This window comes from Enhydra lutris, unplaced genomic scaffold (genome assembly GCF_002288905.1).
Source record: "Enhydra lutris kenyoni isolate GAN:26980312 unplaced genomic scaffold, ASM228890v2 scaffoldscaffold68, whole genome shotgun sequence".
Taxonomy (NCBI): Eukaryota; Metazoa; Chordata; class Mammalia; order Carnivora; family Mustelidae; genus Enhydra; species Enhydra lutris.
The window spans coordinates 2,556,882-2,583,502 of NW_019154152.1; the positions used below are offsets into that span (position 1 = coordinate 2,556,882).

A 26,621-nucleotide genomic window follows, 5' to 3' on the forward strand; every position below is an offset into this window, starting at 1 on the left:
AGAGCTCGCCAGACAGAAAGAGTTTAGGGAGAAATAGGAGGAGGTTTAAGGAAATACTCATTTAGGGGCGCCTGGGTGGTTCAGTCCCTTAACCATCTGCCTGCAGCTTGGGTAATGATCCCAGAGTCATGGAATCTAGCCCCATGGCGGGCTCCCTGCTCAGCAGGGCGTCTGCTTCTCCCTCCCTCTCCCCCTTGCTCCTCTCCTCCCCCTCCTCTCTCTCTCTCTCTGTCACTCTCTCAAATAAATAAATAAAATCTTCAGGGTAGGGGGAAAGAAAACACTCCTTCATTTAAGAAATATATGAGTGCTTCCTGTTCTGGATACTCACATATTTTAAAAAGTGTTAGAAAACAGTGAGTGCCCCTCGTTCTAGATGCTGGGGAGACTGCGGTGAGTAAGACAAAGTTGCGTTCCCACGACGATTAGCTCACATCTCCCACTTACCACGTGCCCCACACTCGCCTGCATGCGTTATGCTCGTTAACTACTAAGTACACTCACTACACTAACCTCCATTTTCCGTTCGGGCTAAGTGGAGCGCAGACACATCTGGGGACTTGGCCAGGTTGGTAAAGTCGTAAGAAGCAGAGCTGGGATTCACACCAGGCAGTCTGGCCGCCGCTGCCTGCTCTCAGCCACTGTTATGTCGCCCTGGAGAAGCTCGCTGACATTCTCACGAGCTCCGGGAGCTACAAGTGGGTTATCTTGGCCAGAGTAAGGCGTCAAGCATGGCAGGCGGATGAAGGCCAGCCAGTGACCGGCCTTGGCCGCCAGTCTGATTGGCTGGGGCTTTGCCCTGCATGCGGGCCAGAGGATGGCTTGGGAAGGGCAAGGGGGCCGCGGGAAGCACACCCTCCCCGCGTCCGCCATAAGCTATAGCGGGAATCCGGGCCCTAATGACAATGGACCGGGATGCGGCGGCGGCCGAGGGATGCAGGGAAGGGGCGGCTCGCGGAGGCGGAGGAAGCTGGCCTGCGGCGCGAGGTCGCGGGCGGCGGGCGGCCAATGGCGTGGGTCCGGGCGGCAGCCCCTCCCGCCGGGCGGGGCGCGCTGCGGGCTCGCCGGGTACCAGCGCTGCCGCATCCCCGCGTGCTCCTCGCCCCCGCGCCGCTCCCGTCCCAGTTCCGGTGCCCGCAGCCGGCAGAGTCCCGGCGAGGTCTGGCAGGTCCAGCCCGCGCACAGCTCGGTCCAGTCCGGTGGGTGAGGGACGGTGGCGGGAAATGGGGTGGCGGGGAATGGGGGGGGCCGGGCGGGCTCTGTTAGGTCTCGCTTGGGCGGGTGAGGGGTGGACGCTCGCCTGGGTTCGGACCCCGCGGGGAGGGTGCCGACGGGCGCTCGGATCGCCCCGGAGTGGGCTGCACGGGGCTGGGGTGGGAGTGGGGTCGCGACTCCAGAGCTGCGCTCGGACCTGGTCGTGGAGAGGCCGGGCTAGAACCGAGGACTGCACGGGGGTGAGCGGTGGCGCCGCGGGTGTTGGGAACTCGGTTCTGTTGCTGCTCCGGGGAGGAGGCTATCCCTGGGGATGGGGGCAGAGCTCAGCCCCGGCCCGAGGAGAGAGTGGGGGTGCGGAGGGGAGGGGGCGCGGGGCTGGAGCAGAGCCGGGGGGCCGCGTCTGGAGGGCCCTCGGTTTTGTCTCCTCCAGAGTGGGTGCGGGGAAGAGGGGCGCCGGGGGCGGGCCGGGGCGCGGGGCGGGGGGCGGGGCTGCGGGGCGGGCGAGGGGGTGGTCGGCGCGCCTCTGATCAGGTTCCGGGACGCAGGCAGCGGCAGCGGCTGGAGCAGAGCGGAGATGCAGCGGCTCGTAGGCACCCTGCTGTGCCTGCTGCTGGCGGCGGCGGTCCCCACGGCCCCCGCGCCGGCTCCCACAGCGACCGCGGCGCCCGTTGAGCCCGCCCCGGCTCTCAGCTACCCGCAGGAGGAGGCCACCCTCAACGAGATGTTCCGCGAGGTTGAGGAGCTGATGGAGGACACGCAGCACAAACTGCGCAGCGCGGTGGAGGAGGTGGGTGCGTCTGGCCGGCTGGGGTTCGGGGGAGCGCCTGGTGGGGGCGGCGGGGGGCTGGGGCAAGCCGCGCTTCGAGCGCTCGCCGGGATACTCCGTTCTGCGAAGGGGCCGGGAAGAGCCGGCTGCAGATTCGGAGTGATCGGCTGGCCGCTCAGGGTGAGCTCAACTCCCACCTCATTCTGACTTCCTGCCGAAAGGTCTGGATCGCAGCCTGTTCACCGAGAGTCTCCGGCTGGGTTCACTCAGGGGCAGCCAGGGTCACCACCTGTTTACGCGCTGCTGGCCGCTACCCCGCAATTGTCTTCTTCAAGTGTGCATTTACACCCCCCCCGCCCCCTGTGTAAGCGGAAGCTTGCTGGCCCCTGGTACTCGGGCTCTGTGGTTTTGCAGAGAGGCCAAGGATCTCAAGTTCTAGCTTGTATGTTGGGCTTTGAGTTTGTGCCATCTTCCCAAGACATAGTTAGGATGCCGTGTGGGGACAAAAAGCCCAGACAGCTTTGCTGCTGGTCTGTCTGGGCTTCCCCCAATGCCATGTGATGCAGGGAAGGAAAGTCAGAATCCTAAATCCCAGCAGTGTGAATTTTCAGATGGGGGGGGCAGTATGAACGGCCACCCAACTCCACCCCAGCAGTGCTTTGGAGTCAGTGCTAGGCTCGGGGTCCTCCTCTGCCACTCACTAGCTGGGCAACATTGGGCAAGTCCCTTAACATCCTCTTCTCAGTTTCTTGTTAGAATTAAATGCCATGGTCTGTGTGGGCACCTGTTGTAGAATAGGTGGCCAATATACAGTAGCTGTTACCATCAGATACCAGATACCTTAGCAAAGCTTGGCCTGGCTTCTTCTTCGGTCGCCTCCTAGGACCAGACGCTATGGATAGCATCCTCTAGGCTGATCACCTAGGTGTTGGCAGGGCTGCCCAGGCAGGTGAGGCAGCTGCCTCACCTCACTCAGCCCAGGTGTCCGGAGCTGTCCCTGGTGCCTGGGGTTGGGGCGCATGGTCACTGTTGTGCCTGGCTTTGGCTGCAGCCTGTCTTTGGAGAGAAGCTAGCCATCCCAGTGAAGGAGTCAGCAAGAGACCAGATGTCCAGGCTTGTGGCTGAGGTGTCTTCCCACCCCTGCTTCTCCACATTCCACTGGGACAGAGCCTCAAATGCTAGCTCTGGTCTGCGGGGAGACGTTGCTTTCTCCCCACAATCCTGCCTCCCAGAGCAGGCAGTCGGATGGAGTATGCGGTGGGGGACACTGGATTGGAGGCAGTGGTGTGGGAAGCTGTCCTGAACATCCACTGGACAGGCCAGATTCCAAACCCCATGGACAGACATTGTTTCCTGTGAAAGCAAAAGAATCATGACATGACATGAAATAATTAAAAGGAGAGGGGAGTCAGATGGGCCCCCATAGCTCTTAACTCTGCCCCTTCCTAGTAACTGGAGCTCGTGATCCTTCTGGTGATCCTTCTGGTGCCGGGGCGGGGCGGGTCATCTGGTTTCCTTATCTGGGTTCCAGGATTTTCTTGTCTGCTCACGGATTCCCAGTGAGACTGATGAGGTCAACTCCCAAGTTTCTGTTCTCTGTGATCTTGTTTGTGCCACACAGTCTTCTGATGGTAGCTCTTGCTGAGGGAAAGGAAGGAGCCATGGGGGCCTCTCTGGTCTCTTCATTGATTAGAGCAGTTTGGGATCAGCAAGGCATGAGTGGCACATCTCCTCCATGGAAATCCTCCCCATTGGCTCTGCCAGGGCCCAGCTTCCTCCTTCCAGATGCCATTCTGCTTGCATTGTGAAGATGGGCTGGTTGAAGTTTGCCACCAGGAAGAGTTGCTGGCTGTCACTTCTGTCCCCCTCAGTGGTCCTGCCCCAGAGAGCATCCTCTATGGCCGTGGATACAGGTTGAGAGAGGCTGGACCCCTGCGTGGCAGAACAGGCTGTGGGGATCAACCTTCCTTCAGCGGATCCTAGCTCTGCCATTCCTGGTGGGGTCCAGGAAATGTCTCCCTCCCCCCAACTCCGTTTAGGATAAGGAGGGATTTAAATGAGGATGCAAGTAAAGCAAGTTACCTGACCATCTAAAATTGGGTTAAGTGAGATTGTGTAATATAAGTCACCCCCAGGGCGCCTGGGTGGCTCAGTGGGTTGAGCCGCTGCCTTCGCTCATGCCTTCGCTCATGATCTCAGGGTCCTGGGATGGAGTCCCGCATTGGGCTCTCTGCTCAGCAGGGAGCCTGCTTTCCTTCCTCTCTCTCTGCCTGCCTCTCTGCCTACTTGTGATCTCTCTCTGTCAAATAAATAAATAAAATCTTTAAAAAAAAATAATTAGTCACCCCCTGGGGCTGTTGTCAGGGTTATGGGAAATCCTTGCCGTCTGGATAAAGAAAGGCTGCCATTATCACCCTCTAAATAGTACCAGCATGGGGACAACCAAGAAACACCACAGAGTCTCAAGAGATTGTGGCGATTAGTATTAACTTTTTAAAAAGAGGCTTCCAGAAAGCCCATTCCATCTCATAAACACAGAACAGTTGCTATTTACTTGTTGTCTGGGGAAAGGACCAGGCCAGATGCATTGGTTGTTTACATGGTTGCGCCATGAATCTGCTTTCAAGTAACTGCCTGACATTTTAAATACTCCAGCTGACTCAAGCTGCTGATTGCTCTTTAGGGAAAGATCCTCTGCTTGTAGGATCATTATTTGGGGAAGCCAGTGTTCAAATGGTTCAATCTGGGCTGTTCCTACTTTCCGGTCTTAATATTCTGTATGTTACCGATAAATGTGTTTTGAGGATAAAAGCACTTTCTTCTCCTCCCTTCCCCCTGCTCACGGTGATATCCGTAACTGACATATTCTGGAATATTCTTAATCACCTTACCCAGCCCTAGGAAGAACCCCAATACCAAGCCTCAATTTATCTCTCCAATTTTTCCTACTATACCCTTTTAACAGACATGTCGACTGAACCAACCATATATGCCATATTTTATAACATGCACATTCCTCCTTTATGAAACAGCTCCTCTTGCTTTGGGCTTAAGTTTCTCTTGCTAGTGGCCGTAATAGTTGTGGTTGAAATTTCCATTGTAAACTGTACTTTGAGTTTGTGGTGCCATTAGAGAACTATTAGCTCATTCTATTGAAATAACCACTGGTTGAGAAGGAGGAGGTTTTATAAGAAGTCTCTGCTCAGCCCAAAGCAGACTCCAGATTTGGTAACTTGTCAGTTATTTGAAAGCCAAACTGGAGGATTCAGATTCCAATGGGAATTTTTAAAAGCATGAAAACATTCCCTTCTGCTTCTGGATATGGCCTCTGTAGCATCTTAGTCTCTTACCCTTTTCCAGCTATATCTTTTCTATCACAAAATATGCCAATATCTCTTACTTTAAAAAAATTTTTTTTTAATCCTTTTCATGCTCATTCTGTCTCCTGCCTTAGCTCCATTCCACTTCTTCTCTATTCTTTTAGTGAATGCTTCAAACACGTGGTATCTACTGTCTGCTTTTTCTCCTTCAACCTGCACATGCCCTAGCAAACTAGCTTCTTCTAAAACTGCTTTCTTCCAGGACAGCATTAGGAGAGTAGCTACATATTACATCTGTACTGGGTACCAGGTGCTGAGGCAGGCACTTGGATTTCGTGGTCCTTCATTCTTGCATCCGCTCAGCAGAGTAGGACCTTCTCCACTACACAAATGAGAAAGCTGGGGTTGAGAGACGCTTGGCGTCTTGCCCAAGGTCACAGCTGCTGGGACTTGGCCCCACCTTCCCTAACTCCAGAGCCCTGGCACTTGCTTCTGACGTGCTTCGGGCAACTTTTTGCCTGACCTTGTGGCTAGCTCTCAGGGGCTTGGCCCACCTGGACTTATTTGTAATCTCTGCTACATAGCAGGTCCTCACTTCCCCCAGGAATGACTTCCTACTCCCACACCTCATTCTGGCCAGTTCCCTCACTCCCCTCTCTATCTTCTCCAGGCTCTTTATTATTTACCAGCTAGTCTTTAGAACTTGTTGTAACTTTGCTTGGTTTGGAGCAAAGGTTTTCCCTGGGGGCAAGTGCAGGGGAGGGAATACCTCAGAATCATTTGAGAAGCTCTTTAATACCTTGGATTGCACCCGCAGAAGTTCTTTTTTTAAGATTTTTTTTTTTTTTTTTTTTTTTTAATTTGACAGAGAGATCACAAGTAGGCAGAGAGGCAGGCAGGGGCGGGGGGAAGCAGGCTCCCCGCTGAGCAGAAAGCCGGATGCAGGGCTGGATCCCAGGACTCTGAGATATGACCTGAGCTGAAGGCAGAGGCTTTAACCCACTGAGCCACCCACGTGCCCCTGCACCTGCAGAAGTTCTGACTCAGCAGGTCTGGGAAGGGATCTGGTGTGTGGTAAATGTATAGGCATAACTCTCTTGGTTATATATCTATGATAGATACCATTTCATAGTTTCAGGTATGACCCTGATGCACTCTCCTGGTTGAGAACAAGGCCAACACCCTCTGCTTTAGAACTGCCTGTCAGTCTCTCTCTCCTTCATCATCCGCCATTTTATCCCGTGCCCAGCACGGACCCTGTGCCCCAGCCCACAACACACACCGTTCTTGTCCACATGGCCACAGCTTTGCCTCCTCTGGGCTCCTTTCTGTTCAAATCATACCTGTCCTTGGAGACCAGCTCAATCATGCCTCCTCCTCCTGGAGGCCTTTCTTTTCTATTTTTTGAACCCCTGGCTTGCTTCTAGAAGCCATCATAATCATCCTCAAACAGGTTTAGTAGTGGGGCTCTGCTCTCTCCGCAATAAATGAATAAGCTGCTCAGGCAGAGCAGAAGCACATACTGGACAAGACCCAAAATCTGGAGTCAGACGAACCTGAGTTCTGTCTGAGCTTTGCCTCCTACTAACGATGTTGTGACCATAGGCAGGTCCCTTCACTTCTCTTCACCTCATTCTCTTTATCTGCAGAGAAAGGGCAACAACACCTTCCTCGTGGGGGTGCTGTGAATATCCAAGGAGCCATGGAAGTTACGGTGCAGTGGCTCAGGCATAGATGATGCCCAAACATGGAGGCTGTCACTGTGGTGATAATGATGATGATGATGGTGAAGCTGATGATGATGGTTATGGTGATGATGATGATGGTGGTGATGGTGGTGACGACGATGAAGCCAATGATCGAGTTTCAGACATCTCGCAGTCCTCTCTGGGTCAAACACAGCAGTTACTGACCAAATCCTTGTTTGATCATTTGAGCTTCTGTGTCTTCCAGACTTCCCACTTCTATTCAGTGTTTTTGTGCTGCATGGAGACATGGAAATTCCTTCCCCATAGCCACCCCAGCTCAGCAAATCCAGTTGGGAGAGACAGGAAAAGAGGTGCCTCATTTAGTACATGAGGGAATAGAAGACAGTGATTTTTTAAAAAAAAATAGAATCTTTTTGAAGTTTAGTTTTATGAAGTAAAAATAGCCCAGCGTCAAAGATAGTATTGGAAAACTGCCAGCCATGAACTAGAACTTCTCTTTGTGTCTCTTGTTTTAAATTCCTAGACAGAGTGTCTCACTGGCGCAACTAGTCCGTGATGTGGCCTCTTTCTGAGTCCACCCAGCTGTGAGCTGGTCCCTTTGTCCACTGCCCACTCAGGGTGGGGCATGGCAGTAAATCCACAAGAGGAAATTGGGTACAGTTTCAGATTGACAGATATATCTGGTGTAGGTGTCGTGGGGGCTCATGAGCCTGGGGGATCTGGGAACAGCAGCCTCAGAAACCTGACACCAGAGGGGAACACATATGGAAGAAGAGGCAGGAGGAGGGTGAGCCCTGGGAACTAGTCAGCTGGCCCTCTACCAGGGTCTCTCTTGTACCCAAGCGGTGGGGTGGGAAGGAGACATAGCTGTGGCCCTACCTGTATCAGGGAAGGGGCCATCCTGGGGGCTGTTGGGGTCTGCCCACCACCACCAGGCCCTGCAGCAAAGGCTTAGGAGCAAATAATGTATTTGGGAAGTGATCCCAGAAACACTAGGAGGAAATGGAAAAGTAAGATGGAAGAGAAGAGAGGGAATAAAGGCTGTGCTACTCGGTCCTGGGATCGAGTCCCGCATCGGGCTCTCTGCTCGGCAGGGAGCCTGCTTCCCTCTCTCTCTCTCTCTCTCTCTCTCTCTCTCTGCCTGCCTCTCTGTCTACTTGTGATCTCTCTCTGTCAAATAAATAAATAAAATCTTTAAAAAAAAAAAAAAAAGGCTGTGCTACTGAGCAGGTCACTGCTAGGCTGTGCTGGGAGTCCTCAGAGAGAGACTGCCCCTTTGAGTGGGGAGGGAGCTGGGGTATTTACCCTCATAGCCTGCCCCTCACTGATTGAGGATGGTTCTTGGGGTGTTAACTCCATCTGTGCATAGTGAGCAGCCAGAGAGGGCTCTCAGAGAGAGACCAGACTGGTTCTTGGCATGAAAGGCAGCTGAATGCAGGTGACCTCCCGGTTAGGTTGCTGGGAGAGGGACAGGGCCCCAGCAGCCCTCTCAGGGGCCAAGACTGTTCAGCAGAAGCATGCTCAGATCCCAGCTCTGCCCTTCCCTGACAGTCCTTTTTTTTCTTTTTTATGTGTCTGTGGATAGACTACAGTGAATTTTTAAAAATTGTAATTCCAATAAATGGTGTTATATTAGTTTCAGGTGTATGACATAGTGATTCAACAATTCTATGCATTACTCAGTGCCCATCACAATAAGCGTCCTCTTAATCCCCTTCACCTGTTTCACCCCCTCCCCTCTGGTGACCATCCGTTCGTTTTCTACAGTTAAGAGTCTTTTCTCTTGTCTCTTTTTTTCTTTGTTCATCTGTTTTGTTTCTTGGATTCTACATATGAGTGATATCCTCCAGTATTTGTCTTTCTCTGACTGACTTATTTCCCTTAGCATTATACCCTCTGGAGCCACACCATAGTTTTGTAAATGGCAAGATTTCATTCCTTTTCTGGCCAAGTAATACTCCATGTTATATGTACCTGCATATTTATATACCACATGCTCTCTATGCATTCATCTACTGATGGACACTTGGGCTGCTTGCTTCCATAGTTTGGCTGTTGTAAATAATGCAGTAAACATAGCAGTGCAGACGTCTTCACGTTAGTGTTCTTGTATTCTTTGGGTAAATGCCCAGTAGTGGAATTGCTGGATTATATAGTAATTCTATTTTTAATTTTTTGAGGAACCTCCATTCTGGTTTCCCACAGTGGCTGCAGAAGTTTGCATTCCAACCAGCAGCACCTGGGGGTTCCTTTTTCTCCACATCCTCGCCCAAAGCTCGTTGTTTCTTGTGTGTTTGATCTTAGTCATTCTGACAGCTAAGTGGTGATACCTGATTGTGGTTTTGATGTGCTTTGCCCTGATGATGAGCGATGTCCTTCACGGATAATCTCGGGAAGTTATCCAGTCTTCTTGAGCCTTACTCTCTGCAACTGTAAAATGGGTATATTCACACCTACCTTCGAGGGAGGCTGTGAGATTTAAGGCTATAATAGTTGTAAAACTTTTAGTGCAGTGTCTTATCCTGGTGGGCAATTAACAGGACCTATTACTACTACCATTATTTATAATTGCAGAAGAGGAAGAGGGTGGTTCTGTTTTTCTAACGGACTGATTTGTATCAAGAGAAAACAATTTGCTCATTAAATTCATTGATTTAATAGATGGAAGCAGAAGAAGCTGCAGCTAAAACATCTGAAGTGAACGTGGCAAGCTTGCCTTCCAGCTATCACAATGAGACCAACACGGAAACCAAGGTGGGAAATAATACCATCCACGTGCACCGAGAAATTCACAAGGTAAGTGTGGCCGCAGCCAGCACCTCCCCTTTTCCTTAGCTTCCTGTCCTATCAGAGAACTAAGGTCTTGTTTACAAATTGGATCCACAAGCCAAAAATGCAAATGAGGTTGGTAAAACACAGATTAAAAACCGGAGGGAGTGAGGGAGCTATTTAAGAGGGAAAGCTGCGTATCAGAAACCTAAATTGCTTTTGCATTTAAGCAATAAATTTAACTCTAGGCTGCCTGCCAATCTGATTGCAAAGGAATGGTCGGGAGTTTTTATCATTTGATAAAAGGGTGCAAACAAGTGTCTAGAGAGAGACTTCTCTAGTATTGAATTTGAGGAATTTATCTCATAGGTTTCAACGTGTGTTTTAGCAGGGAGTTGGAATAGAGTCCATGTTTGCTGAATAGATCCTCACTGTTTCCTCAGGAGGAACTCAAATGGGTTATACTCCATCTTTGGGAGGGAACGCCTCCTTTGCCATTAAGACTGAATATTTGTTTGCTGGCTAACCACTCAGATTTCTATAGCAGAGTTTTTTCTAGCCTGCCCCATGTCTCAGTGTCTCCTGGTTTGATATCTGACATGAGGAACAAGCAGGTTCATTTCTCCCCCTGACTTGAAGAAGAAAACGTTGCAAATCCAGAAGCACGTAGCCTTAACCCATCCTGGCATGAGATGTGTCTGGCATGATGTAGGCAGGACGGGGAGGGCAAAGCCCGTGAACCTGGTTTCCCTTGAAGAGTCTGACGTGCCGATATTCAGGGTCACAGGTAGAGGCTATCGAGTTGACGTTCTGCTGTGAGCATCAAGGAGCTTGACCTCAAACCTCATCTCAGCCCATATGTGCAAGGCCCAATGGCTCCAACGAGAGGGTCTCACTTTTGTTCAAGGGCCCAGGTAAAGACTCGGTTGAAACAATAGCGTGTCTGTGTCGTGGAGCATAAGGGGGTCGATTTTTATGGGCCATTGCCTTGATTGTAAAGTAGCCTTTGTGTGGCATTTTTCCCGCTGTCCCAGCTTCAGCTGGGTGTACCCTCTGCCTCGCCCCCAGATAAATGAACAAGTCACCTGCTGACCAGTCCTTCGGCATTGCTCATCAGAGGCCTGGAGAATGTTTCCAAAAGTCTTTGTTTTACTTTTGCCAAAACCAATATTAAGTCCTTCTCTTTGACGATAATTAGGTAACAGGATTGCCTCTGCTTAAAGGTTGCTTCTTGTAGATGTTGGGAAACCCAGGTGTGAGTCCTACGGGTAACTAGTGTGATTTTGAAAAACCATTTAAATTTTATGTCCCTCACTAACTGCATTTAGGAAATAGGGAGGTCGGTACGTACGTGACAGTAGCATGGGGGTCAGATGACTTCCGGTACCTGAGAGCTCACCGTAAACAACAAGGTTCTTACGACAGCCCGTTGTTCTATTCCTGTTTCTTCCGGTAAAGTTATGTCATGAGCACCATGTAGCAGCTCTCCAGTGGGTTCCACGGACCGTCTGTTCTGTGCTTCACGAGGGGCTGGGCAGTGGTGAAACATGTTCAGGAAACATCTTAATTATTTCTCCTAGAGATAGGAAAATGCCCATTAGTATAACAAAGGCTCTTAGAAGTCCTGCAACCTGTACCTGCAGTATAGGACCATAGAATTTTTTTTTTTTAAAGATTTTATTTATTTATTTGACAGAGAGAGACCACAAGTAGACCGAGAGGCAGGCAGAGAGAGAGAGAGAGAGAGAGAGAGAGAGAGAGGGAAGCAGGCTCCCTGCTGAGCAGAGAGCCCGATGCGGGACTCGATTCCAGGACCCCGAGACCATGACCTGAGCCGAAGGCAGCGGCTTAACCCACTGAGCCACCCAGGCGCCCCAGGATCATAGAATTTTTAAAAAATATACCATCAGTTAATTCGGCAAAAATCTGGCAGAGAGGAAAAGGATGCTGCCTCTTTTTTGGGGAGAGGATTTATTTGCCTAAAAGTATTGAAGCGTGTTGGTGAGGATATGATCCTTATCTCCCCAGAACTGGAATTTGGTCCACTGTGACAAAGTAGGCTGTGTTTCTGCTCCGTTTTGGACAGTTTCCTTGTGATATTAGAGCTGGCAGGAACTTTGTAGATGACCTAGAAATGAGGACATGGTGAATCAGAGAAGTGACTTACTCCTGGTGACACACTAGGTGGTTGGTGGTAGCTGAGCTGAGGCTCAGAGAACCCAGATCCCCTACCTGCTGGGCAGACGTCCCTTCTAATCTTCATTGCTGGCACTAGCGTTCCTCAGACAGGACCTCGGATGGGGCAGGAGTGGCGCGGGGTGCGAGCAGGATGCGGGGCTCAGCCCAGAGGCGTCTCCCGCCGGTAAACACCATCAGATGCAGACAGCAGGTGGAGGGGAGGACTCCCTTTGCACTAAAGCACTTCCTAGATGAACTATGTCACCAGAGCACTTCCTAGATGAACTATGTCACCAGAATCAGGACGGGGGCAGCTCTAGCTAAAACCTTCTTGCTTCTCATGAAAGATGTTTGATGAGACGCCCAGATGGGTTGTTGTTGAAAAGGATGTTGCCGTTGAGTGCTGAGTGATAAGCCCGAGAACAGTAGAAACAGCTACTGCTGAGTGTTTGCTGCATGCCGGGCTCTGTGCAAAGCCCCCGCCGTCCCTCCACGGAGCAGCCCTGTGAGGGAGACTCTGCTGTGTTTCTGACGGCTGCACCGAGAAGGGGCCGTCCGCCTAGCGGCCGCAGCTAAAATAAAAATAAAAGGTGGAGCAGGCATTCTGTTGACTTGGGCAGATGTTGTGGCTTCAGGAAGTGGGAAAAATGGGCACCCGGGTGGCTCAGTCGTTAAGCAACTGCCTTTCGCTCAGGTCATGATCCCAGGGTCCTGGGATTGAGGCCCACATTGGGCTCCCTGCTTAGTGGGAAGCCTGCTTCTCCCTCTCCCACTCCCCCTGCTGTGTTCCCTCTCTGCTGTGTCTCTCTCTGTCAAATAAATAAAATCTTAAAAAAAAAAAAAAGAAAGAAACCAGCTTGTGGGATTTGCCCAGAATTCCTTCTGTTTCACATTCACCGTACTTGCTCTGCCGTAGGTAACCAACAACCAGACTGGACAAACAGTCTTCTCGGAGACAGTCATCACGTCTATGGGAGATGAAGAAAGCAAAAGGAGCCACGTGAGTTGTCATGTCTCCTGGGCTCAGCCCCTTCGCTTGCGAAGGGTGACCCAAACTTCAGGCCATGGGCAGAAGGGAGCGGACTCTCATTCACCTCTCCTGTCTCCTTTCTACCAAGATTCCCCGATTCCTGCATTTCTGACCAGAGCGATGTATTCGGGCAACAGGCTCTAGCACAGTGCTCTTTGCATCAGAAACAACAGAGAAATGAAATTCAGTTGGCATTTGCCTGACTCCCTCTCAGCCCTGAAAGGGAACAAGGAAGTACCAGGTACCCTGACTGGGGAACCTTGGCACTAAGACCTGGCCTGTCCAGCCTGGAGTCCCCAAAGCCCCTGGTGTGGCCAGGCCCTTTTGTAATCCCAGCCCTGGTCAGGCAGGTTGAGAGTGACATCACCTTAATTAGTGGAACCCTGTGGCCTAAGGGAAACGGAGTGTTGTCCCACTCCAGGCTTCATGCTCTAACCCCTTTGTGATGGGTCCACCTACACAGTGGCCTGTTGCTTTGTCCAGTGTCAGGATGGTTCTTATAAAATGACAGAGTCCTACTGGTAGAAGGGGCAGCATTTCACAGAAGGAAAGCCTGGACACAGGTCAGGAGGTGACCCCATGGGAGTCACCGGTCTCCAGACTCCCAGGCCTCAGGGGACTCGACTGCTCTTCACTTTCTCACAGAGGTGGCTGGCTTCAGAAGCAGGTAGCTGGTGAGGAGTGGACAGGGTGACCGCCATGTGATGTGGCCAGCCGTAAAAATGTGCATTCTCTATGGGGACCTCAAGAACTAGTCTTTCTGTGCCTAGGTGCCCGAGACAAACTTCAGCTACAAGTTCTTACCCTCCAAGGTGCAGAGCACTTCCTTGACCTTCAGAAGGGGTCAAGGATTTTTCCTCGCCTCTTTCGGCATCATCATAGGAAGAGAAACAGTGTACCCATCGAGCTAGGGAGGCGGTGTTGATGTGGGTGGTAGTTGGTGGGTTCTTTTTGCTTTTTTCTGACACAGAGCTCAGACGTTGACTTAAGGCTGGGAGGTCCGGAGGGTTGCGTGTGGTGATGGTGACCCCTCATTCCAGGGACCTGGGGGTAAGCTCTGTGCTAGCAGCTGAGGCTAGAAGCATGAGTTTGCCACGTACGGGCTGGGTCACCCCAGTCCCAAAAATCTTTGAAGTGGGGACAGGATTGATTAAGGTCAGGAGGAAAGAGAAGCTGGCTTTCAAAGGTGGGAAGAGAGAGAGGGGAGGGAAAACAAAGCGGACAAACAGTCATAGTATATGGTCATGGTACCAACAGGGAAAAGCTTCAGAGAATTTCTGGTTGGGGCCCTATGATAAAAGGAAAGCCTCAGCCTCAGCCACGAATAGAAGGGGCAGGGAAACAGAACTTTCAGGGCTGTGAATTAGAAAAAAAAAAAGTCTTTGTTGTCAACTGAAAAAAAAAAAAACAAACCTCTTACTCCACAATGGTCCATGTTTACTCTGGGGAGCTTCTCAGAGCCCAGAGGGCAGCAGGCCTGACTATGAATAGCCTGCACTTGCCCGAGGCCCAGGGGCACAGGTGGCCAGCCACACCCCCACCCCAGGCCTCCTCTGTTGGCCCCCAAGGGAGGGGATCTAGTCAGGTTTTGAAGCCTGCAGTAAGGGGACTGAGGCTCCAAGAGTGGTGGGTGGGGGAGAGGCAAGATCTTGAAGATGCCAAGGACGTGCTCGAGTCAGGGAGCAGCTGCCTCGAGTGCACGCGGCTTCCAGCAGGTCTGCTTCCAGCTTTCCCAGGTGTGCATGGTCTTGTGTGCCCACGGGCATCTGTGCTTCAGGCCCAGCTGGGGGGCCCAGAATCTCCACACCTGCACATGCAGTCTCTTGTGTCCACCCTGCAATGGAGGACATGCTGTGCCTTTGTGCAGTGTGCAGTCAGAACTCCCATACATGACTGCCTTGAGAATGCAGGAGGCTGACGGGAAGAGATAGATCCCAGAAACCCAGCTTTTCTTGATTTCTGCTGAGCCCCTTGGGATAGGAACTCATTGAGTTTCTCTGTGGGAATAAATTCCAATTTGCTTAGCTAGAAGGGAGATGGGGGGCATCTGATGCTTGACTGGCCAATGTCTGGCAAATCCCATGGGTCTTTGGAGAACAGGCTGGAGACTTCAAGCCACCTCTGGAACGGATATCGTGTGGCAGAAATGGTGGCATGGGTCCCCTCCAGCAGAGCCTCTCTCATTGTCAGTGTGGCTTGCCAAGAGTTGGAGTAGAGAGATCTAGTTTCACGTGCCCACAGAAGTCTCCCATTCAACTCCTCTCCGCTTCCTGGGTCGCCATTGTCCCAACACAATGGGGCTGGGGCGAGCGTCATCTTTACAGAGATTTAGGAAGCCGTGAAGCCTAGATTGCTTTCAAAGGGATGGCCTTTGTTACCACTCCCTAGTTTTTGTCCCATTTGTCCCATTCCCTAGTTTCTGAAGGTAATGATTTTTGCAATTGGCTTGGAAATGCCTGCCACACTGAAGAAACTTTCTCTGAAATGGAAAAGAGATTTGCCGTTCAAAAGGACAAAATCCTGTGCTGTTCAAACCTTAAAATACTGTAAACCCGGGCTGAATTTTCAGGATTTAAAATTCCCAGGTGAATTCAATTACAAATCACGGCCAAGCAACCCCTGTTTTCCTTTCTTCAAATGCCGGTGTGTGTGTATTAATATGTATGGTAACCCGAGGAGGCCCCTGGAAAGTTACACACCGTAATCCTGTATGCCTGTCAAGGAAATTCAATGCAGGGTGCGTAAGGTGCTGGTCTGTTTTTACATTCAGCTGTGAAAGGGGGACAGGCCAGCGTGGTTCGTTATTCTACCCGAGGGCCCCTGCGATGGTGATGGGGTCTGACATCTTTCCGTGAGGCTTTTGTTCTGAGGCCTCAGTCCCTCTCCCTTCACGGGCCAGTGGGTGGGCTGATTGATGTTGGGCTCCTTGTGAGCAGAAGGGTCAGGAAGAAAGTGGCGTGCGGGAAGCCAGAGAGGGGACAAGCCATGCTGCAGAAATGAGATGCTTTTATTTAATGGAACTGTCTCCCCAAACAGGAAGAATCTTGCCCAATTAGCCAGGGCCCCATTTTGAAGGGACGTGTCCTCTCATTAAGGTACGGTTGACAACTACAAAGCTTAGCACATCATGCCTTTGCTGTCTTTCCTGTTTTCGTGTTAGAAGAGGAGCTAGAAGAGTGGGTTCGTTTGTTTTTCCAGCCGAACATAGCTAGTTTGAACCTACAGGTTCAATCATGTCCAGCCAACTCTGAAGATTGCTCAAGATATGAGGCCGCAGGTCTCATTTCACTGCCCGAAACAGCCAGATCATAGCAGTTTGACTAACCAAGACCACCTTGACCCAGGGCCCAGGTGGAGTACCGGCTTCGTTTGCTCCCTGTAGCCTGACATTTGAGGCCAGAGTCGCCCTGATCAGTTCAGTGGAATTGCTGAGGGCACCATGACAACATGTCACTGGAGGTTTATTTTAACGGAAGACGGCATGAATCTGTTAGAGAAACTCAGTCCGCTCCCAGCAGCCCTGCCTCCTGGAGAGTCCGCTGGGCAGGGAGGCAGGGGTGGCCGAGTCCCAGGAAATGCAGCCCTTCCCCATCCATCAGTGTCCGGGCAGAATGACTTCTGAACAAGGTGTGAGGCCCGCCTGGGCTCAGACCCTGTCCTGGCCCTGACAAACTCTGACCTCTGTGATTCAGTTTCTTCACTTACCCAATGGGACTAATAATCCCTGATTGACAAAATTGGGCTAGAATCTAGGAAGGCAAGGTTTATAAAAACTCTTTGTGTAAGGCTCGTTATTACTGAGAAGTAATTAAACTGCATTCTCATCGGCTTCTCTCCTAGTTCCCAGCAACCTACTGCAGAAAGAATGGAATTTGCCGGCAGCTGAGGGTTTGTGTGAGGCCTCCATGGGGCTTCTCTCCTTTGATGTTTGTAGCCTGGGGCTAAGTTCTCCAGGGGCCCACCTCACCCTCTGAGTCACAGGCTTTGCCAGAAGCTCTATGCTCAGGTTGACTCACCCTGCCTAGTAATTCCTGTCATGTGTCTGGTTTGGGCGTTGGGGATACACTGGGGGAAGGATGGGCCACGGTGAATGACGTGAACAGGGATGGTCAGGTGCTGACAAGTTGCAGGAAGTTGGCAGAATGTGTAGACTTAGGGTTGTAAGAGCGATAACAGAGTCTTGTGCAAGCCTGCAGGTCTCCAGCCCTATAACCAGACATCTGGGTACGTTTGCATTTCTAGATTTATAGTTTGAGTTGACTTTTTGATTTCTGGCCAAGTATAAGGCCCTCATGCCTTAATCCAGTAGGAAAAAGTTATAGGAAAACTTGAGGAGTTCTGGATCATTCTGAGAAATGGATAAACGATCCCCAAGTAAAAGTTGATGTGGGTGAGCAGACTTTAAGAAGCAGGAGGCATTTCTTTTTAAGCTATCAGTTGAGTATATTCCATTGTACTTTCCTCAACCTAAAAGTCCTTCCGAAAGAAATTCATTAAATATACATGATTCCACATCTCAAATCAAAATGGTATGCAGTTAACAAATGAGTTTTGTATAGACTTTGTAAGTTGATATGAAGGGATACTTTCAATAAAATGTTAAGTGAAAAAAAAGCAATCACAGAGCAGTATACGTACTATAGAAAGTATAGAAAATACACTCTACATCTTGAGCATATAAAAAAATCTCATTTTCAGAAAGAAAAAGTATGCATGAAAAGCTGAGCAAAAATACATGTTATATCATTAATAGTAGATAGCCCTGGAGAAATCGAAACATGCAGCGATTTTTCCTTTATCAATTTATATACCTATTTTTAATGTTTTAAAAAATTTTATAATTTTGTCGTAAATGTCTAGCTATACTTTTAAATGATTTTGCAAGTAATTTCACTGTATAAGTCCTGGAAATGAAATGGCTCAGTCAAAGGGGGTGCGTCTCTAACATTTTGAGAGATACTGCCACGTTTTCCCCTGGAAAAGTTATACTGATTTTACCCTTAGCTTCAGTTTCTGAGACCCTCCGTCTCACCAGGCCTCGCCTACGGTGGCTGTTCCAGTGAGCAGTCCTCTAGATCTTTTGTTTATATTTCTTGGGTTATTAGGTCAAGGGGAATGGCTGTTTTCAAGTTGGAAGTTGTAGCAAATATAGAAGCTTCACAGATGTATCGTATCCTTACTCCCTTTCATGGGGAGAAAGGTCAGTGCCGCATTCCAGGCTGTTCCCAAGACCAAACACCATCTGCCCCACTGTGGAGCAGATTAGGAAGGTGTGAAGTTCCCGTGGCGGGGGGGGGGGGGGGGGTATGATCCCAGTGTTCAGTATCCATGTGAGGAGGCTGATGGGCCAGCCATGAATCACCCAGGGGGAGTGGGTGACGGGGACATGCAGGCTACTGCCTTCAGCTCTGCAAACTCAGGGACAGGCACGCCCTCCTTCCTTCTCCCCACACCCTTCCACAAACACCCCAAACTGAGCTTGGATGCTTCCTGTCGGAGGCCTGGAGAGCACGTCAGCAGGGTGGCGAAGGTCCTGGGGACAGGCCGATCCATTTCAAAGTGTGGCTCTGTTGCTTAGGAGCTGTGTGATTTTTTTTTTTTTTTAAAGATTTTATTTATTTATTTGACAGACAGAGATTACAAGTAGGCAGAGAGGCAGGCAGAGAGAGAGGAGGAAGCAGGCTCCCCGCTGAGCAAAGAGCCCGACGCGGGGCTTGATCTCAGGACTCCAAGATCACGACCCAAGCCGAAGTAGAGGCTTTAACCCACTGAGCCACCCAGGCGCCCCGAGCTGTGTGATTTCAATGAAATTCCTTAACTGCCCTAAGCCTTAGTTTCCCTACAGGTACAGGCGGTTCATAAATTACCTTCCATATAGTGTTGTCCTGTGGATAAAACAATCCAGGTCAAAAAACAAAAACAAAACAAAAAAACACCAAAAACAAGTCATACATTGCCTGGAATGCAGGAGTGAGCCATCAGTAAATGCCAGCCGTTGGTTATTACCTAATTACCCCTAAACCAGAGCTATCAAAATTCCCAGTAATACTTATTCAACTCATTCATTTATTTGCACATTTATTGTGTGTCAGACCGATAAATGCGAAAGACAGTCCCTAACATCAGTGAGCACCCAGGCTGGCATTTAAGAAATACACAGGTCATTACAATGTGAATTCCTGTTTCCTAAGGCAGATGTCGTCCGGGGCCTGGTGGGAGCTCTGTGCAGAGGCCAGGTCAGGTAGCAGGGAGGACTTTGTTGAGAGACAGTCCTTCATTGTCTCTGGCATTTCTGCTCGTTTTATAAACAGAGCCACTCATTGCCCCTCTGCTCCAGACTGTACAGCAAGCAGCCTTGGGAGACAGAGCTTGCTCCTTCTCTTAGGCAGAGGAAAGCGGGTGTGACTCCAGTCCATTATGGAAGATTTGGGTTCTCTAAGCTGGGCATTCCTCAGCCCCATTGCACACCCACTGAAAGCACAACACCCCCTGGACCCCTCTGGATTGCCCCAGGGAACTTGGAACCATTGCAAACGCACTGCTCTGTACTGTCAGCGATCAGGTCCTTTGACTCTGACCCAGGAGTCTCGTGTCTTCTGCTGCTATCCATGACACAGTGGAAGGCTCATTGGTCATCTTGCAAGTAGACTAAAGTCTTAGACCCTTCACGTTTCTCGGCAGGCTTCCAGGAAGAGGTGACCCTTGAGCTGTATTTTGAGTGATGTCTAGGAATTCTTAATTGTGGGAAAGACGGGCATTCCTTGCAGAAGCGTTCTTTATTCAAAGTCAAGGGGGTGTATGGAAATAAGACCAAGTTTGAGGAACGCTACATAGTTTAGAGTGCTACAGCTGGATGTATGCTTGGGGACACAGCAGAGGAGGCTGGGGAGGGGCAGAAATTAAATCAGCAAGGGCTTGAGGAGCCCAGCCAAGTTAGTAGCATCCTGCATCGGGAACATTGAACATGACCTATACTGGATGTACAGTGTGTTCAGGTTCCTCACAGTCCCCAGAGGAAAGAACCAGGAAGGCAGGATTTAGATGGTGGACACATTGGTGGGGACACAGCTTTGCTTAATCCTGCTGAAATTCACGGTCTGAATTCCTCGTGCCCTACAAATTTCCTGGCCTCAGAGATTGGAACCTGGAAATTTTTACTTAAAAAGTGGAACAGTCTGCTTTTGCTTGATACCACTAGCTAAGTGACAGTGATTTAATTTGAAATCTCATTAGGCTGATGATGTCTGCTGCAGAACAAGCCAATTTCTGTGGTTTCTGAGTAGGTGGAGCATGTCGGGACGGGGGGTGGTGAAGAGCTCCCCATGCGGGGGTGTGGCTGCCCCCCACCAGCAGCCTGGGCCACGTTCACCCCGGAGCCTCTGCATCCTGGCTGTAGGATGCATGGCTCTGCCCTTCCTGGTCCCTAGACATGATTCTGCAAAACCCAGAAAGCTCACGAGTCCATTTTTTGTTTTGTTTAAAAAATAACATCAAGGTGGGGGGGGACGCCTGGGTGGCTCAGTGGGTTAAAGCCTCTGCCTTCGGCTCAGGTCATGATCCCAGGGTCCTGAGATCAAGCCCCGCATCGGGGGGGGGTCTCTGCTCAGCAGGGAGCCTGCTTCCTCCTCCCTCTCTCTCTGCCTGCCTCTCTGCCTATTTGTGATCTCTGTCAAATAAAATAAATAAAATCTTTAAAAAAAAAAGGGGGGGGAATAGTATCAAAGGCCACAACATCCCACCATATTCCCTCATTTTGTCCATATGGCTCAGAAAGTGACCAGATTGACCACTGCCTCTCTTTCTCATTTTGGAGGTAAATCTTGGTTCAGACCAGCCCATCGGTGCTGTAGTGTATTGAGTGCTCACTAATCACTAATGCCCGTAATTACCTTAATAGTAAGAGGTGATGATGAAGGTAAGAGCTACCATTCCTTTGTGGAGTTCTGGCTGTGTGCCCGGTGTGCTCGGGATCTGACCAACTGCCGCCTGGGATCCACATGACAACCATACAAGGCAGATACCCTGTTGATCCCATTTTACAGATGAAGTAACTGAGGCTCAGAGCAGTCGTACAACAGAGCTATGTTGTAGAGCCAGTACTAAAAGGAAAAAAAAAAATCACTTAACTCTTGTTGATTGCTAAAGTCCCAAAACCCATGTTCTTTATGGAACATTTTTTAAAAATTGTGGTGAAATACATAAAACTTAAAATTTATTATCCCAACCATTTTTGTGCATACGGTTCAGTAGTAAACACATTCACACTGTTGTGTAGCCAATCTCCAGAAATCTTTTCATCTTGCAGAATTAAAACACTATTCCCATTGGACGATCTATAGCTCCCTGCAGCCTCCCTACCTCCCGGTTCCTGAGCCACCCTTACGCTCTCTCGTGAACTTGTCTACTCCAGGGACCTCATATGAGTGGAATCATACAGTATTTGTTTTCTGACTGGCTTGTTTCACTTAGCGTAATGTCCTCAGGGCTCATCCACGGTGTAGCATGTGTCTGACTTTCTTTCCTCTTTCATGTTGAATAATACTGCGTTGTATGTATGTGCCACATTCGGTTTCCATTCGTTTGTTAGTGGACAGTGGATTGTGTCTGCCTCTTAGCCCCAGTAAATAATAATGCTGCTGTGAACACGAATGTGCTGATAGATCTTTGAATCCCTGATTCTAGTTCCTTTGGGTGTAAACCCGAAAATGGAATTGCTGGGTCATATTGTCATTCTGGTTTTAATTTTTTGAGGAAACTTCATACTGTTTCCCATGGCAGCGGCCCTATGTACATTCCCACAAGTGGAGCGTGAGGTGGGACTCTTGTTTTGCCTCTTGGTTTCCGTGAATGTAGGCACTGGGGGACCCGAGGGCCCAACCTGAGCCGACGGGCTGGATGAACATCCCTGGGCTCTGCAGCCCTTGGTCAAGGCTGTGTCTTCCCAGCGGTGGCCCCAACGGCTGCCTCTGGGTGCGGCAGCCGCAGCTTCAAGGGGTGTCTTTGAGGTGTTCCTGCCACCACTACCCAGAGTTCCTCGCCCTCGCCCCAGCCTCTGACCCCAGGCTGGCTGCAGGCAGGCTCGGGCTCCATTTTGGAGGTCCATCTCTAGGATGCAGAGATGGGATTTTCTTGACCATTAGCCATCTATGACCTCTCCACACCTTCTTTTGTAAGACACCCCTCACCGTGGTCTCCTAAAAGAATCCTGGAGGCTTTCAGAGGCCTCCACTTTCCTGTCGGGGCACTGCTGACTCCTGGGGCCTCACTTGGGGCCTCTGACTCCTAGGGAGAAGGTTTGGTGGAGGTGATAGCTGTGTTTTAATTCCCACTGGTGTAGGGAGGGCTTCCTGGGAGGAGGGCCAGAGGACAGGACCGGCAGAGGCCTTGGTCATGCCCTGTCCTCCTCTGGCTCACAGGCAGGGCCAGGGCAAGGGACCTGGTGAGGACGGGCACCCACCATCACGCCCCACATCTGATGAGCCTCGCCGGTCTCCCTGTCAGGCAGGAGCGTCTGCTCGCCACGCCACGTCCAGCAGACTGTAGGAAAAATGATGAGGGATGGGGTCGCGGAAACGTTTGCTCAGACCTCCTGGCACCGTCGAGCGCTGCGGTCATTTTCATTTTTCACCTCCACTTCCTGGAAGAGGAGGAATAAACAAGACACTTGGGTTCATTTAGGGGAGCACCGTGCAGTGGGACTTGGAGTCTGAAGCGGCCCAGGGTGGAATCCTGCTCCTTGGGGAGCGTCCCTCCCTGCTCTGAGCCCTGGTCCCCGCTCTGTGAAAGGACGGGTTAGTGACCACTGGCTGGGGGCGCAGGGTGGGGGCGGGGGGTTAGAAGTAAGAGACGTGTGGAAAGCATCTGTGCTCAATAGACGCTTAGTAAATGTAAATGCTTCTTTCCAACCTGCTTTCCCAGACCCCTGGGAGCAGGAAGCTTGAGCTGCCTTTGTAGGAGTGTGACAGATCAGTAAATATTTTGTCATAAGGTTACCATCTCTGAAAACACAGTAACTGAGAAACTTTCTCAGGTGATGGCTCCTGACGTGCTAGACAAAGCACAGATAAAGCAATATGGCACTGAGTCACAGACTTACAAGTGGCAGAATTCCCAGGGACCTTCAAGCTCCTCTGGACGGCAAATGAAAGCCTGTGGCAGGCGCATTGCCATTCCCTACCCCTCCCCGACCACCGTTACTATGGCAACCATTGCTAATCAATTGCAGTCCTTTCCTAATGAGCCCAGATCAGGCTTTGGAGCTTGAGACAGCCTAGCACTTCAAGCAGCCATTGGTAATCAATTGGAAGAACACTATTCTTAAAATCCGTTTCTTATCCCCACTCTAGACCAAACCTCTCATTTTGCAAATGAGAAAGCAGAGATGAATTTTCTCCAAGTCATGCAGCTCCTGGAGTTGGGACCTCCTGTCCACTCCAGTTCAGTGGGCCTGGCATTCCCTGTTCCAGAAACTGGGTCTCAGGACCACTGTTCCTGGGACCTCTCCTGTGGTTAGTTATAGAGAAGGTGGTCTGCTTAACGCTGAGAAAGATAATGACGACCAGTGGAAAAGGGTCTTCTCAGGTCCAGGGAGAAAAATCAGAGGCTCATCAAGTGGCAGCCTGGAGAAAGGTCTAGAAAACCATGAGCCCTGGGAAGGAAGGGACCTTGTCCTGTTCACCTCCATATTGACAAGGGGGTAGGCGCTTAGTACTGGAGTGAACAGATTTAGGGTCAGACAGCTTTCTGACCAGGGAGGAACTTGGGGAATGTAAGCAGGAGCAGAAATTCCTGAAGATAAGGTTCACATCTGCAGATGACGTTTTTGCTAGAGAAATCATCTCTTCTGTGTTTTCTTGGTCTCGTGCGCTTGTCAACATTATTGAACACCTGCTGTTTGCTGGGCTGCTTCCCAGGTGTTTTATGTTTCATTTTCTAATCCTCACAACCCTGAGAACTAGATAGGATTTTACAGAAGAGGATACCAGAGTTTAGAGAGATTAAATTCCCAAGATCATGGTAGATGGTTGAGTGGTAGAATTGGACTGGGCACCCTGGCATAAATTTTGGCCTTTTCAATCAAAAAGTAAATTTCTGATAAAGTCATGAACTTTTGCAGCCGTGATCCCAGGTGCCTTTGAAGAGGTCATCACAACCCCTCCACTGCTCCTTACCTTCCTGTCATCTATATCGAGTCATGAAACACCCCCGCCCCCCAAAATGAAAAACCACAATCACCAAAGGACAACTCCATGGCAGTGAACACTGGAACCTTTCCTTCCCGAGGAGGGCAGAGCCTCCCCGGGGTCATGGGGAGAGGAGGGCAGAGTAGGGGTGTTCAGGAAATGGTGGAATCTCTCACCCACTCTCGTTAGTTCTTGCCACCCGTCGGTGTGAGACCCGCTGCCCCTCGATCATTCTAAAGCACTGGTGAAAAGCATTTTAAGTGGGTGGCATATGTCCCTATCTGAGGAAGTTGGCCACTGACACATCTCAGTGATGTGATATGGAAAATATAGCCCCAGGGAAACAGCCCGAATTTTCCATGGTCTCCTGACTTCAGGGCCTCTCTGAAGAGGGAGCCGGCACTAAGGGCAGGGAGAGCCCACTGCCTCTGCCTTGTGAGTAGTGGTCAGGATGGAAAATGTCGGGGCTGGAAGACAGTGGCGGGCCTGCACCCAGGCCGTTGGGTCCCCGGGAGGCTCGAGGTGCATGGAGGCCAGCAGCCTCCATCCATCTCAAGCACTGGAAGCCACGGGATGTAGGCTCAGCCCCACAGGCACAAATTTCCCCACCCAGCACCCTTTGGTTTTTTCCACTGCTTCCGGGCCCTTCCCCCTCCCCTCCACGACAATGTCTACAGGGACTTCCTTCCCCAGAGAGAACACACACCCTGCAGCAGAAAGGCCTGTATTCCTGCTCAGTGCCTGCCTGGCAAAGCTGCTCCCCGCCCCCCCCGCCCCCCCCGCAAAGAGCCTTGCTAAGATCTGGAGGACGAGGGAAAACAAATATTCACTGAGTGCCTACTATGTGCCAGGTACTGTACGACCATTTCATATGAGCTCTCTTCTTTAATTCTTACCAAACAGGCCTAAAACTGGGAATACTGGCACCGTTTTAAAGACAAAGAAGCACAGGGTGGCTCCATCAGTTAAGCATCTGCCTTCAATTCAGGTCATGATTTCCGAGTCTTAGGACCCCTGCTCAGCGGGAGCCTGCTTCTCCCTCTGCCACCCCCCACCAACCACCACTCATGCATGTGTGCACTCTCTCTCTTTCAAATAAATAAAACATTTTTAAAAAATAAATTAAAAAATAAAGGCAAGGAAGTGCAGAGTGACCTGCCAAGGTCACACAGCACGGAAGTCGCAGTGCTGGAATTTGGAAATAAGTCCATTTTACTCCAAAGCCTAGCCTCCTCCTGTGCCATGCTACATCACAAAAGAGTCAGGTGTGGGGGGGTCACCCAGAGGGATGGGGACGCTGGGCACATGCCATGATAGGGGCCACACTTACCTCTTCATCTTCCTGTCGCTGGTGATGGTCAATGACTTCCCCAGGTTTCCCCAGAAAGGAGAAGCGAGGAGGGAAACAGACCTGGGGAGCTTCCCCGAGGGGCAGTGGGTCCTTCCAGAGCCCAGGGCCTGGCTCTAAGCTTGGCTGGACTCCTCGGGGCTAGTGCCCCGTTGTGAAGATGAGTGGCTCCGGGGTGTCTGGGGCAGGAGACGTGAGTGTGCCGGGACCACCTTCCACAGGCCAGTACACACAGCTCCAGCTCTCCCTTTCCCCACCATCCCACCCAGAAGCACCAGCAGATGTGGCCACTTGTGTTTTCCACACCTGAAACATATTAAGGCCTTTTCCAGGCTCATTAACAGAAATGGTTCAACTTGGACGGTTTAACGATCCCACAAGCCCCTTCTATAGCCCTCGCAGTGGTAGAGCGTTGTGGGTAGTGGCAGGAGGAGAGAGGACATTGGCTAAGGGCAGGAGAGAGGCCAGGACTGCAGGGTTTGGAAGTGTGTTCAAGGTGCGGGGCAAATGCCAGGCTGGCTCCCCCGACCAGCACCTGGCACAGGGCTGGGGAAGTGACTTTTTTCTACACCAGGGGTGGGGGTGGGAGGCACTGACACAACTTCATGTTTGTTTCATGTTGCCTTCAATTTTCTTTTTATCCTGGTTTTTTTTTTTTTAAGTTGAAGGAATTCTTTGAGAGGTATTTTTAAAAGAGGGCACGAGATTGGAGGCACCAAAGCTGTGGTTTTTCAGCTTGGATATGCATGAGAATCGCTTCCTTAACCTGGATAGAACTTGTGGAAAAGAAATCTGCATTTGTCTTCACTAACTTTGAAATACAAGTGGCGCTTCTTTCAATCTTGAGCAGGCAAGCAGGCGTAGGCAACAAGGCAGTGTTACTAAGGGTGCCCTTGTAAGCAACTCCAGCCTCCTGTTCTCGTCCTGGCGCGGAGGTCACGAGCTAGCATCGGCACTCACCCCTGCTTAGAAGTTTAGCTCATTCCCAGGCCTGCTGGTTGGCCTCACTGTGGGGTGCATTAGTAAAGAAGCTCACTGTGGGGTGCGTTAGTAAAGGAGCTCTTAACACTGTGTCTCAAAATACTTTGGTAATTGTATTTTGG

The 26,621-nt window shown here is 50.5% G+C and overlaps 1 protein-coding gene across 1 annotated transcript in view; it reads left to right on the forward strand.

Moving 5' to 3' along the window:
- Positions 1-1,079: 1,079 nt before the first annotated feature.
- Positions 1,080-26,621, forward strand: part of LOC111159415 (dickkopf WNT signaling pathway inhibitor 3) — a 51,424-nt gene continuing 25,882 nt past the window's right edge. The window contains exons 1-4 of the mRNA XM_022521860.1: positions 1,080-1,199; positions 1,761-2,002; positions 9,672-9,806; positions 12,874-12,957. Of these exons, the coding sequence (XP_022377568.1) occupies positions 1,790-2,002; positions 9,672-9,806; positions 12,874-12,957 (432 nt within the window). The 5' untranslated portion in view covers positions 1,080-1,199; positions 1,761-1,789. The remainder of the gene's footprint in view (positions 1,200-1,760; positions 2,003-9,671; positions 9,807-12,873; positions 12,958-26,621) is intronic.